Consider the following 16,062-nt stretch of genomic DNA (forward strand, 5'->3'; position numbering starts at 1 on the left):
ACCGTTACAGTAACATCACCTATTCTCTGTTTGTCCTTGTTTACTAATCCAAGTGTCAGCACCACGATGTATATTCCTTATCCAGGTACAATACCAAATAAGTACTGAGTGCTCTGTATTTATCTTGCAAGAATATTGTTACATTTTCTTTAAAAGCTTTAAAATAACTAAAATGCTTTCAAAAGTCTGTGGGAGAAAAGAAAGTTAGGTAATTGTGCAGTATTCTGAGATCTGAATAAACTAAACAGAACTTAACTGATCCTGATTCTCCACTTAAGAGTTCTCCCATACTAAGTGTGTTCTTTTAGGTCCAACATGATTTCTGTAAAGGTGACATTAAGTTTTAAGAGATGTCTGATGCTGTAGAAAAGTAATGGACTGTTTCTCTCCTCCTCTTTTGGGCAGTTTTGGTATGAATCATGATGGAATTGGAAACTCCTGTGGGACCAAAGGTCATGAAGCAGCAAAGCTAATGGCAGCTCATATTACAGCAAACACCAACCCTTTCTCTTGGTCAGCCTGCAGTCGGGATTACATCACCAGTTTTTTAGAGTAAGTAATCTCTCAAGAAAAATCATGAGTTTTCAAAAAATTGACACCCTTCAGGATAAATAGTAGAGATACAGTGACCTGTTCTGATGGTTTACATTTTTAGAATAAACAGACAGAAATAATAGCAAGTCACTTAAGATTTTTATTTTGTAGAGCACTTTTTCTATGTAATGGCAAAAGCTTCTTCTGCTCCATTCCTCACCTTACAGTTCTCATTTTTAATGTATTCAAAACATTTTGAAGTGCTGATCATATCTTGTTACTTCATTAATCTGAGGGTGAGAAATATAGAAGGGTGTAATTTGTCTATGAATGATGGGAGGTATTTTTTTTTTAAATACGTGCATAATGTGAGGGGATCTAATGAAGGGAAAAAGGTTGTAGCCCTCTTCCTTGTACATTTCATTCTCCAGATTTTTTTCATGCAGTCTTGTGGGCTTTTATCTATCAATGTTCTTCGGTACCATTAGTGAGAATATAAAGATTATAGAAGAGGTTGTCATAGATCTTTATATTAATACCTTAAAATTGTGCTAACCTATACTTCTGTGGTGACTTTTATCCAGAAGTAGATTGCTACCTGAAGTTTTACTTCTGTATGAAAAAATTTAAACAGTCAAAATATGTTAGTCTCAAAAATGTGCTCATATCAATGTATACATTGGTATATGCAATGTATAATGAAGCCTTTCTATGTGTTTTAAATTGTGGAAGACAAACACAGAACTGTGAGTTCACTGAGAACAAATTAATAACCGGATTTTTTAAAATGGTGTAAGATGGGCTTTATGGGAGCAAATGGCAGTTGGTTTGTAGGTTCAGTGTCATCAGTGCAATCATTCCTTTAAGAAATAAAGGTTGTTCAATAATTCAGACACTTACTGTATTTTAGGAGATGGACTTAAACCAGTCAAGTGGTCTAACCATGAGACTACTAAGAACAAAATGAGCTTCTCCTCCTCTTTCAGGGATCTAACCTCAGAATAAGGTGCTGTGTTCTGAATCTTACCTGAAGGGACCCATCCAGACCGATAAATTTTCTTTAGGTCGGTTCAAATGTAGCTTGCCACGCAACGTAGAGGATCACTGAATTGGTCTGAAGAGCTGTTTGAGCTCCCTATAGAGTCAATTGGCAGAGACGGACATTTAATGTTGGTGCTGTTCAGAGGAAAAAAACTTCTCTTCAGTTAAGGTTATCAGGTTAAGGCATTTTGTATCACCCCACTGAACTGTGCACTCACCCAATTTTATGTACTGGAGCATTTAAGATGAGTGTCTAAACTAAAGCACACTGAATAAGTCATCCTTACCTATATGTGTGATACAGGTTTCTCACAATACAAATTGATTTTCTCAGGAGAGATATATATGTATTCATTTAACGCTACCATTATTAAAAAAAAAATACAGGATAGTTTTGTTTTGTCATTACTAATCATTTGTGATAATTCAACACTGTTCCCGTTAGTAGACTTTCTAGTATGTCATGCAGCCTAGTTTTAACTATGACAAAGAATACAGTTTTCACATCTTTCCTGAGAGATTATTTCACAGCTTAGTAGTTCTGACTGTAAGCTTACAGTTCAGGTATTTTCTTGTAGCATTTGGGGGCTTGTTTCTTACTGTTACAGTTCTGCTATTCTCTGTCTCACTTCTATTTGTTGCTCTCCTCTGAACTCCATTTTGATCCCATAATTGTCCTGACAATAAGTTGCCTATTGATGAAGACGTAATTCAACAGGTAGCTAAGAAGTATTTTCTTATTTATGGGTTTAGAGAAAGAAACGTGGTAAAATTCTCTGGCTTGTGTTATGCTGCAAATTATTAGAGCTGAACGTTAGTTCCTAATGTTCTTGCACAGTTTTAAATTTTAGCCTGAACGAACTTTCTTGTTTCTTTACTTGATATGTATGCAGTGATCTTTCAAATTTTTACTGCCAGTTAAGAACATGTTTAGCTTGTGCCTCCTCTATGTTTAGTTTTTTAATCTATTTTATTATTTACTGTAAGCATCTCCATTACTACTTTCCGTTCCCTAGGACTGATTCACTGTTAAGTTTCATTTTTAAGTCTGTGGGATGCCAGTGAAATTGTAGTTATATTAGCATAAAGCCAGAATAGTACTCTGGTGAATCTGTTCCCATAGTTCTAATCTCTTCAGGTTTTTTGAGATACTTCTCTATCATTGCCAGTGTTTGCAACTCTACTCGAATTACTACCATCTGTGAATTTCGTGAAAAATCATTACTGAAGATACTAAGTGATATTTGAGCTAGAGTAAAAAAACCCCTACACATAGCATCTTCAATAATAGATTATATTTTATAGTATTTTTACTACCATCTGTGAATTTCGTGAAAAATCATTACTGAAGATACTAAGTGATATTTGAGCTAGAGTAAAAAAACCCCTACACATAGCATCTTCAATAATAGATTATCTTTTATAGTATTTTAGCTGTATTTTTGTAACCCTGAATGTAGATGTTATTTTTTTCAAAGCCACCTTGGATAAACATTATTTTACGCGTTGCAATTATGGATAGATTTTCCAATTTATAGGATACTGTGTTAAATAACACACTAAGAGCCAACAATAACTTCTCCTTCATCTACTAATTTTGCAATCTATTTTTTAAAATGTCAGATTTCTCAAACATGATCTGTTCATTATAAGTCTATGCTACTTATTGTTTGTGGTTCTAATATCATATAAATGAATTGATACTTTTTTCTTAAAATAGTTTTTTTTATTTCATAAAGTAGAATAGTCTGTAAAACTGTAGGTTTTTTCTCCAGTTTCTAGTTTTCTCCCCAGCTTTTCATGTCATCTCCTCAATGGCAGCAGGAAGCTATTGAGATAGAGTTACACAGATACCTGCAGGAGAGCTGTCAGAAGCCTAGATCACTTCTTTTTACCCATTCACACCTTTCCTTAAGGCAGAACAGCTTTAAGAGCAGATAACTTTTCTGTTGCAGGTAATGATCAGTGAGCAAGAAGCAAAGAAAAACAGCGAGTTTCATGTAGTAGCAATTCCCTGACTGCTCCTATAAGAACAGAACAGTCTGCATCCAGACAGGAAAATTAATTCAGTTTTTTTCTAATACTTCTTCATAATGTCGCAACAGATGAGGAAAATGCTGATTTAGAGCTTCAGAGGCAAAGCCTCAAGATGTTGTCATCTGTGTCTCCAGATGTTTATTCCAGAGAGATTAGACTCTACCCCCTTTCTTTCCATTTTTGCTCAAGAATGGGAAAACAGCTGGGACAGTACCCAGTAGACTACAAACAAGGAAGACAAGTGGTTTTTTCTGTGCTGAATGAGTATGGCTAGTTTAGGATTCATTTAGCTATGTCTAACAAGAAAGATAGAACATGACGGGATGAAATGCAGATACCCAAGCAGAAACCTGAGGTCGTGAGTCTGTGTGGCATACCACAACGTCTTTTAGATGTATCAGCTTGGATCTGGATACGAGTTCGGGCAGGGCTGTCGTGGCACCAGGATAATGCAGCTGGAATGAATTTTGCTACAAGCTCATTACGTGTTCACAGTATTATATGGTAAAGTAGATTAATGTGGATTTACAAGCTTACCAGCTTGGGTCACCCCTTGCTACAGCAGTTTTGCACTGTGTGCCATTTTGTAGTGTAGATACCACATTGTCGTTTATCATCAAACAGAAGCATTTTGAAACAGAAGTCATCCTGGTGACACTCAAAGTAGAGCCTGACCTTCATTCTTCTCTTCCTCAAGACTTTCTAAAACTACACCCAGAAACATTTTCCAGACTGAGGCTACTGAGGAATAGCCATTAAGTATCACTTGGAAGGTATCAATTCAGTCAGGCACTAGTTGGGAAAGCAATTTATTTTGTGGGGTGGCCAAATAGAGGATGAGTATGGCTCAAAGCATGACAATAAGAGAAAGCAAAGCTATGTATTGCTAATATATCTATCAAAACTCTCAAGGAGGATGGCCAGCCAGCACAGGCTCTGAAATGGCGAAAGAAAATAATTTTTTTCTGGGGAAAACATTCCTTCTAGCACATAATAGCTGTTGTCTGTCAAGCTTTACGTTAGAGTGAAAGATTGACTGAATTCAGTTTATCAACTGAATTGTTCATAAATGCTTTATAATGGCTTTAAATTTGACTAACCTTTTATGGAATTAAATGCAGAAATACTCACTGAAAACTGAAGGGTTGTAGAGCAGTGTCAGAGAACAGAGATTCCTGTGAGAGGAATAGAAACCCTTAGTATCTGTTTATAGGAGAAGTGAACCAAGCCTAAAAATACTGTTTTTGACTGAAAACCAATTAGTATAAATTTCATTCTATGCAGAGTGTGTGTGTGTGTGTGTGTGTGTATATAAAAAAAAAATTTATAAAACACACAAGTTTCATTATATCCAGCATATATTTGTACAGTGTGCCTATAGAGCCATGCAGATGCTTAGACATAAGGAAGAGAACTTTCTGCCTAGGATTCTTTATTCAGTTACTTTTATGTTTTGTAATAACAAAATCTGGGTGATCTCTGAAATCATAGTTCGTTAATCTTGTCAGTATTAGATAGAAGAAGGTGTTAGAAGAAGCCAGATAACCAACTCTGTCTTTCAAAGGTAGGATTGTCTTTTGAAGATGAATGGAGAAGAACCAAGAGTCTTTAAACTATTTGAATAAGAACTATCACAGGAAATTCTTGGAGAGTCTCTAGGATTGCCATACAGCAGGATTTAGGTTGGAGACTACACCTTTCTCACTCCAGAAAGGAGGCAAAACTACCTTGGGCCAAGCAAGCCCATGTAGACAATATAAAAAATCATCCAATGTTTGGGCCCAGACATCATCTACCCAGGAATCTTGGACATGCAAGTGGATATGCAAGATAAATACAGGATACATCTATATATGCCTCATAAGCTATCTATGGCAGATTGGCCAGTCCCCTGGTACTCCAGTAATCTAAATTAACTTTTAAAAAAAAGTACAAGCCAAGACTAGTTTTGAAAGATAAGGTCACATCAATCATAGAAATTTCATCTCTCTCTCTACAGTTCAATGGAGAAAATTTACATTTGGTATTATCTGTTGACCTACACTTTGGATTATAATTTGCTTCTTTTTTCTTTAAAGTTTACTAGGAATTTTTTTTTTTTAGCTAACAGATAATTGAAAAAAAAGCATATGTCCCCAATTTCTGTGGATTTCTGCAACTTTGAAAGTCTTATGTTTTGCTTAAAAGGTGACCCAATTAAAAAAACCCGAAAACCAGTTTCTGTAATCATGGACTGGCAATATATTTTTGAGTGTTGACTTTGCAAGTATTACTCTTTGCCTACCTCTTGGGTTATTTAAATTTAAAGAAACTGTAAAGGGCAGAATCAGCAGCAGATTCCCATTAACTTACTTGTAGAATGTTTGATGAAATAAATACAGAACAACAAATTGGCCCGATGTTTTATAGCTAAGTATCTCCCAAACTCTCAAGGCCAGATACGAATAGATTTTGGTAGGTAGATGATTTTGATAGATGGACCAATAGATTTTTCCTAATATGGTTGCTGGATAATTATTCAAATGAATAAAAGAACTCTTTGGAACACAGACCATATTGTGGAGGAAAGTAAACATTAAAGAAATATCAAATTATCTACTACCAAACAAAAGAAAATTTGAGCATTATGAAAAGATTGTGCAAAAGTAGAGAGTCTTTGCTATGAAATAGATACGAAAACATAGAACAAGGCTTACATAAAAGATTGGAAGGAAGTAGAATTCATCATGAGAGTGAGTGGTAAATCCACATCAATATCTGAATTTCCCTAACATTCAAGAATGTTTTCATTTAGTAATCCTATTCTGCATCATTTTAATTTTAAACATACCAGTCCAAATCACACTTCCATTACTTATGCCCTGATTCTGCAAATATTTATGTTATTATCTGTAGGCTATTGAGCAATCTGCAGAGTTTATTCATTAATGTCAAGTTAAGCAGCTTTTGTAACCTGTACAGAAATATATCCTGGTGCTCTCTAAAAATCAGTTTTTACTCAGGAAAAGTATGTAATAAATATGAAGTAAGGATTCTGTTAGGAGCCAAATGTTATATATAGGCATGTAAATATTTCTTGTTTTTATATGTATGTATAAAATGCACTGTGTTTATAGTTAAAAATTTTACTATTGTTTTTTCCAAATTTTATGGGTAATTTGGTAACAGAATTAAATAAAATATTATGTATACTCACCATATAGGTACGTATATGATTGTTTAGCTATAACAGATAATTACAAATATTTATAATACATTTAATTTCTGATTGTTAATCATAGCTTGCCTTATAGTCCACATCATTGTTATGAATGAACCAATTCTGTAACATTCAAAACCTATTTTCAGTGCCAGTGTTCTGGGATATTTTCTTCAACCATTGAAGGAGTCATGTTGTACTGTGTATGTTGCTGAGATATTTGGGAATAGATACTGTAATAGGAGCATAAACCCTGAAAGGTCTACATCCATGGTTTTTGCTTTTTCTCTTTATTTGCCTTGGATACAACAGTGATATCTGTACAGAGGTGATGATCCTCAGTTTTGCATTGCTCAGTCTGTAAAGATTGTAACATTGTGAATTCCTGGTTGCGGTTATTTTTATCAAGCAGTTAGCAGTGATAGCATGTCTGAGATCTTAAGCTTTCAGAGAATGCTCTAGTATCCTTGATTTCCTTCCAAACAGAAGAATAATTTGCTATCCTGTGATAAGAAAATACAAAACAATGTTTAAACTATATTATAGAGTGTTTTACGAAGATCTTTTGAGACACTACACTGGCATACTGGGGTGAAATGACATCAAGCTTAGTTATTTTATAATTGAAACCAGTCCCACTACATCCCATAAAACCTCATGAAATTAACCTAAAATTAGTAAAATGAGAAAGTCTTTTGAGTACTAGTAGTATCTTGTTCAGTAAATAGAATGTAAGGATGAGTTTGAGATCATCTTATTTCTATTGCAGACACTGAAGATTTATCCACTCCCTGTTCAAAAATGTAAATGCTTTGCAAGGATATCCTATAGGTTTTTTGACTTTGTATATGCTTCCTATATAAGATAAAATCACAAAGCACAAAAGTGATTGTGAGTAGAAATTTTCTAAAATTGCAGAGATGAAGGTATTTGGGCATTCTTTTCCTTCCTGTTATCTTTTTTACATCTACACAAAGGGCTTTTTTCACTTTTGTAGGCCTGATTGATAATAACTATTATATCTCTGTTTATAAAGTGCTCCGATACCATTATTCTTCTTGCACCCTTTTGGTTCATTCCCCTAGATTTAGCAGATTTTTTTTTCTCAACTATCTGGGTTTTGCTTTGGTGGAGCGAAGAGAAAGGGAGAAGAACAAGGGCGTAGACTCACGAGTGTTACACCTTTCCCGAGTCCAGTAGAAGTTGTCTGGAAAGATTATATGGTCCTCAGCATATATTCATCCTTTGCACAGCTTTGGTGAGACCTTTCATTACCAATGGAAAGTCCCTGGTTTTATTAATGTGTTTTATAACACATGCTATTTCTTTTCCAAAATACTTCAATTCACACAATACGGTATCAGGTTCTCACAGTAAGTTTGTAAAATGTGTCATTTTGTTCAACTACTTGAGAGAAATAATAGAACTGAAGCAGAAGGAAAGAGAGGAACAAACTTTCAGTCTGAGAGGTGGTGATGTAATGTAGCTAGTAAGTTAATGACTGTTTAGTATTAATTTTCTTGCTTTTTTACTACTACAACAATATTTCATTATGGTGAAAATCCTGTCATTAGAGCAGAAGAGGCATATTTTTGTATTTACTACAAGGATTTTGACTTACATTTCTGCAATTACATGTCTTGTAGAGTAGGTATAGACTTTAATTTAGAAGTTCCGTGAATTTAAAGATTTAGATCTGATTCTATAATCTAATTCATGCAAGGGTACGTATGCCTGTGGAGAGAGTCACTGAAGGTAATGAGGGTTTTTAAATGCTGTGCCCTTGGCTGTCTGTTTACAGGATCACAGCCTACAGACCAAAATCTGCACTACTGGAATCTATGGAAATGTTACCATCATATGCAATACTAGCTCAAGCTGATGTCAAATGCTAAACTTCACACTGCTTGTTTAAGCAAAGTTCCTATCTGCAGTTTGGTCCAGACAATGCAGAAAGATCAGATTGTATTTGAGTTATTTTCATGTTGGAATTATTAAGATGTACTCCTCATACACGCAAAATACAACACTGAAATATTTCAAAAGAATGTAGGATAGTTTCCCAACTTCTGCTATTAGAAAGTATATATGCTTGCAATAATGAAAAGTGGAATAAAGGGGCAAGTACATTATTTTTTATGCCAGAACCACACAGTTGATATTTTAAAGGTAGATTTCAGCTGAGGGGGTATGTGTGCGCACGCGTGTGTGTGTGTGCAGGTGAATCACACTAAATTCATTGGGATTAGTAACCGAATATCATATTTCTTTCTGTATTTACCTGATTATTGCCTTAGTTGCTGTTTGCCACCTTCTGAAATGGTTGGCAGTTGTTTGTTTCTTTGTTTCTCCAGAGCGTTTATTGTAGTATTTCAAAGAATTTAATAAAATAGGGTTAAAATGAGAATATAAAATGCGTAGTTAAAGGAGGCTTTTTGCTCTTTTTTCATCTGCAGATGAAAAGTATAGAATATTGGAGATCTCCAAAAAACAGTGTAGAACATTCACTTCTGAAATTATGTTCCTTTGGCAAGGTGCATGGAAAAGATTTGGAAAAAAAAACCATAAGTGCTGGCAAAATTTGTAGGAATGTCGGAAAAAAATTTAAAGTGTTGGCATAAGAATTCTTTAAAAATCCTCACTTTTTCACATGTGAAATGAAAGTAAAAAAGCATCTGTCCTCTTTTATGCACACTGACTAAATAAAACTGAATAATTATATTTAGCAAAGTACAAAATTTTCCAAACAGAACTCTGTCTGCATTTGGCTTGCTTTGTTGTTTATTCCACTACACTACAATATCGTGGTTGAATATGGGCATATTTTGCAAAAAACCCTGCCAACCACCAAACAAAACAGTGAATATAAAAGAAGAAAATATTAATGTTTTCAAAGGTGATGATCTTAGTTCTAACATGAAATTTTTAAGACTAAATATTATTGATACAATAGAAAAGATCTTGGATCCATACAAGTTTTTTCACTCACCCTAGTATAGGTAAATTTGAAGATCCTGCAGAATTTTTACCACTGTAACTATTTTGTTCACTCAAATGGAAGAAAAGCATGCATGTTAAAGTCCTAATCCTAGAAACATTAAGTCATACTGAAATTTAAATGTGTTTTACTTTTATATAAACCAATTGAGCTGCTTATATTTTTAAGATTGTACTTAGCTGTTTGAAGGATCAGAAGTGTCAGTAAGAATTGTAAACTGAATTTCTTTTATTTGCTTAATTTGTTTATTTTTCATTCTGTGACCAAATGTAGCTATTCTTCAGTGAAAACAAATAGCAATCTTAAAACAAAAATGAAAATCAGTCTTGTGTGGCTCAGAAATTATCGCACGTTAAAAAAGGATAATATATGAAATCTATTTCACAATCTAAAATAAGCATTTTTGTTAATAATAATGATGAAAAATTATTTTAATCTCTTAATTCCCTCTAATTATTTTTTCTTTTTACTATGGGTGTACCATCTTACTGTTTGTTTATTGCAATCATATTTGTTTCACACCCAGTGCTGTTAAAAGTAAGAACTAGATACATGATATCATTACTGTGATTTACAGTCAGTAGAATTCCTAATTGATTTGGTCCTTTATGTTGAACAGTTCGGGCCGTGGTACTTGCCTTGATAATGAGCCTCCCAAGCGTGACTTTCTTTATCCAGCTGTGGCCCCAGGTCAGGTGTATGATGCTGATGAACAGTGTCGCTTCCAGTATGGAGCAACATCCCGCCAATGTAAATATGGGGTAAGAAGTCTTAATCCTTATGCTGAGTGTACTGCTTAGTCATTTGTATATATTCCTTTATAACATAAATCTTTAGTTAGATGCAGTAGTGGGTTACAGATTTCCCATAGCATGTCTGGTGCCATGATACCTAAGCAAAGGGTACATTTTAATCCTTATGCTGCATCTTTTGCTTGAGTCATTTGTGTGTACTGTACACCAAAATGTGTGGGTAACAATGAGCTGGGGAAAACATTCTTTAATTTTAGGAAAAAAAGGAGCCCAGAACACTTGATCCTGCTCCTTGTAAAGTGTAGTACAGAATTTTCCTTGGTTTCAGTTAAATGAGATCAGGTTCATGTTTTATTAATCTTGAAACATGAAATCTGTTGTGTTGGCTTTAACTTTTCAATTTAAAGCTACATTTTGAAATTACTTTTGTACTTGTATTGATTTGTCAGGTCTGGTTTTATTTTCTTTCCCCATTGTTCAGATCTCTTTTTGGAAAGATGAATTAATGGTTATGGAACAGAGGAACATGAAGCTAGATAGCTGAATAGAATACTGAATAGCGAAGTACTAGCAAAGCTTTAGCTGCAAGTACCAGTGTGCAATAATTAAGGTAAATAAATTTACAGTAGATATAAAAACCTGCACACTTAGGCCATTATGCAATACATTTATAAATACTTACTTAAAATCTTGCAGCCCAAAGTATGTAGTTAAAGGGTGCATTCTGCTCTGCTTGTCATCAGGTAATCAGCTGAGACTAAAATAAACCTTGAAAACATATCTAGTGGTTTAAAAGTAAATAGTTTTAATAATATTTTAATTTTTAGATTATTCAAATGAAACAATGTAATCATTGAATTTACAGTCTATTTACTTCTCTAAAGGCTAGCTACAAAGAAGGTCCATTGTTAATATCCCTGGGGTGATAAACACAATATTATTCTTGGGATGCCTCTTTGGCAGATCGCATTGTGCAAAGGATTTAAACGTTGTGTAGCTGGCTGACTAGCTCACTGGGTCTTCTGATCCCTCATCAAACCTCTTTTGGCCTTCATTGTTCCTCTTTAAGTTCTCACTTCCCACCACTGTTCTTTAAGGGCCCTGTTTCCTGTCACTACATCCAAGTCATACCTTTTTTTTTCTTTTTTCTTACAAATTCTCACCACACGCACTCTTTTATTTTCAGACTAAGGAAATCTGCAGGTATTTAATCCATGATTTATAGCACAGTCTTTGGAGATAGACTGCATTTTAAATTAAACTGGAAAGTTAATAATGTGCAAAACTTGGCTTTTCCACATGTATGTTGTATTTTTCAAACACTGTTAAACGATGTAATCATTGTTGTGATGATCACGTTGCACAGTACACTTCCTTTCTTAAACCAGTTTCTAAACCACAAACAATTGGAAGTAATGAAGATGTGTAGGTAATCTTGGCTTTCTGCCTTCTGCTTTCTTTTTGTTTTAAAGTTTTTGTTGGGATTCCCTTATAGTTACAAAAAAGATGTCAACACTTAATTGAGGCAATACTTAAAAGAAGTGATGTCTTCATGTGACATTACCAGTATTCTGAATTGATAATAGTGTATTGTGTTCCATCAGTGTGCCATCACTGTGAGCATAACTTATAAGTATCTCAGAAAAAAAACCCCTGTTTTTAATAAAAGGATTCAGACTGCATATGTTAATATAACACGTTATTGTAGAAGTCTGGTAGTACCCACTCTAAGAAATGATATGCATTTAAAATAGCATCAACATTTAAAAATATTATCCACCATGGCCATAATGCTCTGAAAATGCCATCTTCATGATTATGATCATACCGATTTCAAGCGATAATTTTGAATGGAGGGAAAAAAAAAGTCTTTGGAAGCTGGTAGTGCAGATCGAAAATATCCACACAAGAAAGACGTATTCATATATGAAAGGATTTTTAGAACTGAGTAGTGGAACTAGATCTAAATACCAGGAAAAACTAAGCTGAATACTCTGCTCAACTCTGTCATTATCAAAAGTAAACAGCCAGTGCTTTGGATATTCCTTTCTGATGTACTGTTCACATGAAAATGCCATTAATAGTTCATTGATCTTACTCTAACAGACACGTGCAACTATGGACAGAAAAACATAGTAAAAATCCCTAATTAACAGTGGACCTAGTTCATATACTAAGTTCTTTCTAGCACTTCTTTTAGCCCTTTTTATTTGAAGTGCCTGGTAAAAAAGGGGTAGAGCAGGTTTTCCAACATGGGGTTTAGTGACCCAGAAGGAAATAAATTCTAAACCAAAGGGAAATCTCAGAGAAAATTGCTTGCCTTTTTTTCTCTTGCTTATGTTCTTTATGGATTTGTGATGGCAAGACATGACAAGAGAAACAGTCAAACTCTGAAATCAAAGGCCAAAACATTACAAGTCTCCTTTGGGCTCTGATGTAGCTGTCGAGATAGTTGGTGTTTTTAAAGTAACTTGGAAAATCTTCATGTTCTTTCTGCTTTGGAGTTCTGTCATAATGTCTTACTAACCTTTAGAAAAATTACCTCTTTCAACCATCTAGCTTTAATGTTCATCTGTGTTCATTGCCTTTTCTCCCATATTTCCTCATCCATTCCCTCTGTATGTTTATTTTAAACTGTTTGTTGCTTTTGATCATAGATCATGTCCTAATCCTGCAAAGAATTTTGCCCATTTAAGTACCTGAATCCTTTTTCACTTAGGAACTTGAAGTTAAATACATGGGGAGGTGTTTGAACAATTAAGGCATCAGAACTAAAGTACTAAAGGGGCTGCAAGTTCCTGCCTTTCTGTGTGTGTGTTTACTGACAAGGAGCCAATTTGACCTTAAAAGGAGCTCTTTTGGTAGTTGTTTTGATACTATTGTAAGTACTAGACCTAATTAAACTGTTTAGTCACTTACGGACAGAACTGTTCCAGCAAAAGCATTGTGGCTATTGGTCAGATTTCCCTGTATTGTTCAGCACATGAAGTCGGACAAGAATTCAAAGAGATGCTTTAGCTCTTTGAGCTGAAAAAATAGAACCACATGTTAGCAAGTAGACAGTGATCCTTCTAATGTTACATGTGCATTGTTCTTTATACTATAGTTTCTACCATTTCTGACGCAGGGGCAGTTTTAGAGAATTGAAGTGAAGAAATAGATACTTTGAATAAAGAATTGAGAGGCAATGTCTCAAGCTGCTTAAAATACTTCATTTTTAGCGTACACTTTCATATTCAGGAGAATGTTAAAATTATGACCTACAGTGAGCCAAATTGTAATGGTGGAAAGTTCATCATATAATACTGACGCATAGCTTTTTCCTAAAGGCAATACATGCTTTCAGGTATCTTACTGGATTCACTGCAGTGGGAGATTTTGAGGTTATTAGGAACAGTGCTAGTTCTTGTTCATTTATGTAGCTACTAGGTATGCTACATCTTCCTAGGGTGATGCAGTGTGAATTCTCTTCTGCTGATTGTCAAGTGTGTCTCAGTTCTTTGCTCTGTTTGTATGCCAGTTTCCCTGATAGTTCAGAACCTTTTTCAACCCTTTTGTTTAGGTGAGCATAAGGAGAACGTTTTTTATTGACTCCTTACCTCTTTAACCTTTGAGCATCTGCCTAATAACAGTTGGCTGTTGGCTATCTCTGGGTTAACTCAGGAAAGAATTCCAGTCTTGACTTCAAATTTCTCTGTTTTATGAGTTTAAATAATACCTGAAATATGCCTGACTAACTTAAGATTTTGTGATTCAAAATAATGCTTTGCTTTAGAGCTGGTCCCCACATTTTTAGGACAGGCTAAAACCTCAGACTTTTTAATAGCAGTTAATACTTTATGCATATGGTTGATATTGCTGTGGTGCATTTTATGATCTGTGAAGCTGTTGGCTGCTAGCATGGGTTTCAGAGATAGTGCCTTACAATTCTTTGGTATATTTTTTTGTATTTTATGCTTTTCCACTATCATTGGTGTCAGTAAATACTCTGAGTAGGGGGAAAAGGGGACAAACTCTCCTTTCCTTTGCATACATGGCTTCACTAAAATCAGCAGGACCACTCTTTGTATTTCACACTAGCGTTTAATACATCAGGTAATGTATATTAGCTGATGACAGGTAGCTCTCTTTGTCATGGTCTTAATGTTTGCAATTAAGTTCTCCAGTTAGTTTGCCAACAAAAATAGCTTTAGACTCAAATACCAGTTTTTATTCACATTTTGTTAGTGTGTTTTGGAGGACAGAGAAGAGTTCAAGCTATGAACTTACTGCTTGTAAACAGACAGAATGAAGATACATTCTCAGAATAAGGAGTCCTTCTGCTGCCTTCAATAGTTCCCTTGCAGTAGTTGTCTCTAGGAAGTTTTTAATGAGTTACGGGGAGTGGCCATAAAGTTAATTACCATTAAAGGAAAGTTGCTGGGAAGGTGTTGACTACAGAAATACAGGACATGCAGTTGTCATACCTTCACTGCTTCCTAGTTTTCCACATACCAGTTCAGAGACAGAATAGTTTCGCTGAATTAGTTAGTAATGACCAAAACAAAACAGCATTTGTCAGCTAACTTTCAAATCCAGGAGAGTAAACAAATTGCTATACACAGCAGTTCTACAATATTTCTTCTAGGGCAAAATAGCCTGAATTACAATTGACCCTTGTAATCAGGTGATACAAACTTTAATGTTAGTGAATTAAACTGTCACTTTTTTCATGAAACACTGATGTGATAAATGAAGAGAGGTAGTAAGCTTGATGTAGGGTTTTAGTAGGCTGTTTTCTCAGAAGGAAAGGCAGAGAAGCCACTGGTGTATCTTTGCACCAGAACTACCGGTTCCCTTTTGTTCCCTCACCCGTTGATACTATGACTAGGTTTGTGCATTCAGTTGAATCTGTACATAGTACTTAGTAACTCACTGAAAAGTGACTCTTTTCCCCCCAGCTTCGTACGTCATACCATGGCTAAATCGCTTTATACTTGGCGTTCGTTAGCAGAGCATAAGTAGTTTGATCAGATGGATTTATATTATATTGCTCACAAATTAAGTGTTAAGAGTATATGTAGGTGAAGAGAGGAATTGAAGATCCTGGTATTACTCTGTCGTTTTTATCAACCTTTCCATTACTTTTTATTTCTTAAGGTCTTGCTGGTCAAGTGCAAAACCTCTCAGCACTATTGTGCAGGCCGTTTGCGTTTAGAATGATTAAAGTTTCGAGCTTTTCTTGTGTAAGGACTTACAGGATTGTGCTGTACTTAAGAACGTTTGAATCACTTTCAGCTTTATTCTTAAAGTGAATTTTGTTCCCTCTTTTTTTAAGATTAGGGTTTTTACAGCCAAGGGAAATCCTAGAAGTTTTCCTTTTTCTGAATCCTAGTTTTACATCCTTTATATGTCTTTTTCTAACAAGTTCCTGTAGTCCCCTCTCTTCTTTCCTAGCACTATCTTGTCTCCAAACCCACTTTCTCTTTTTCCCTCCCTCTTTGTCCCCCCCCTTCCCTCTA

General features: G+C 34.9%; 1 protein-coding gene across 1 annotated transcript in view; it reads left to right on the forward strand.

Moving 5' to 3' along the window:
- ADAMTS6 (ADAM metallopeptidase with thrombospondin type 1 motif 6) overlaps positions 1 to 16,062 on the forward strand; it is a 165,809-nt gene that overhangs the window by 70,426 nt on the left and 79,321 nt on the right. The window contains exons 9-10 of the mRNA XM_009272491.1: positions 406 to 552; positions 10,429 to 10,570. Coding sequence (XP_009270766.1) covers positions 406 to 552; positions 10,429 to 10,570 — 289 coding nt within the window. The remainder of the gene's footprint in view (positions 1 to 405; positions 553 to 10,428; positions 10,571 to 16,062) is intronic.

This window comes from Aptenodytes forsteri, unplaced genomic scaffold, assembly GCF_000699145.1.
Source record: "Aptenodytes forsteri isolate BGI_AS27 unplaced genomic scaffold, ASM69914v1 Scaffold92, whole genome shotgun sequence".
Lineage (NCBI taxonomy): Eukaryota > Metazoa > Chordata > Aves > Sphenisciformes > Spheniscidae > Aptenodytes > Aptenodytes forsteri.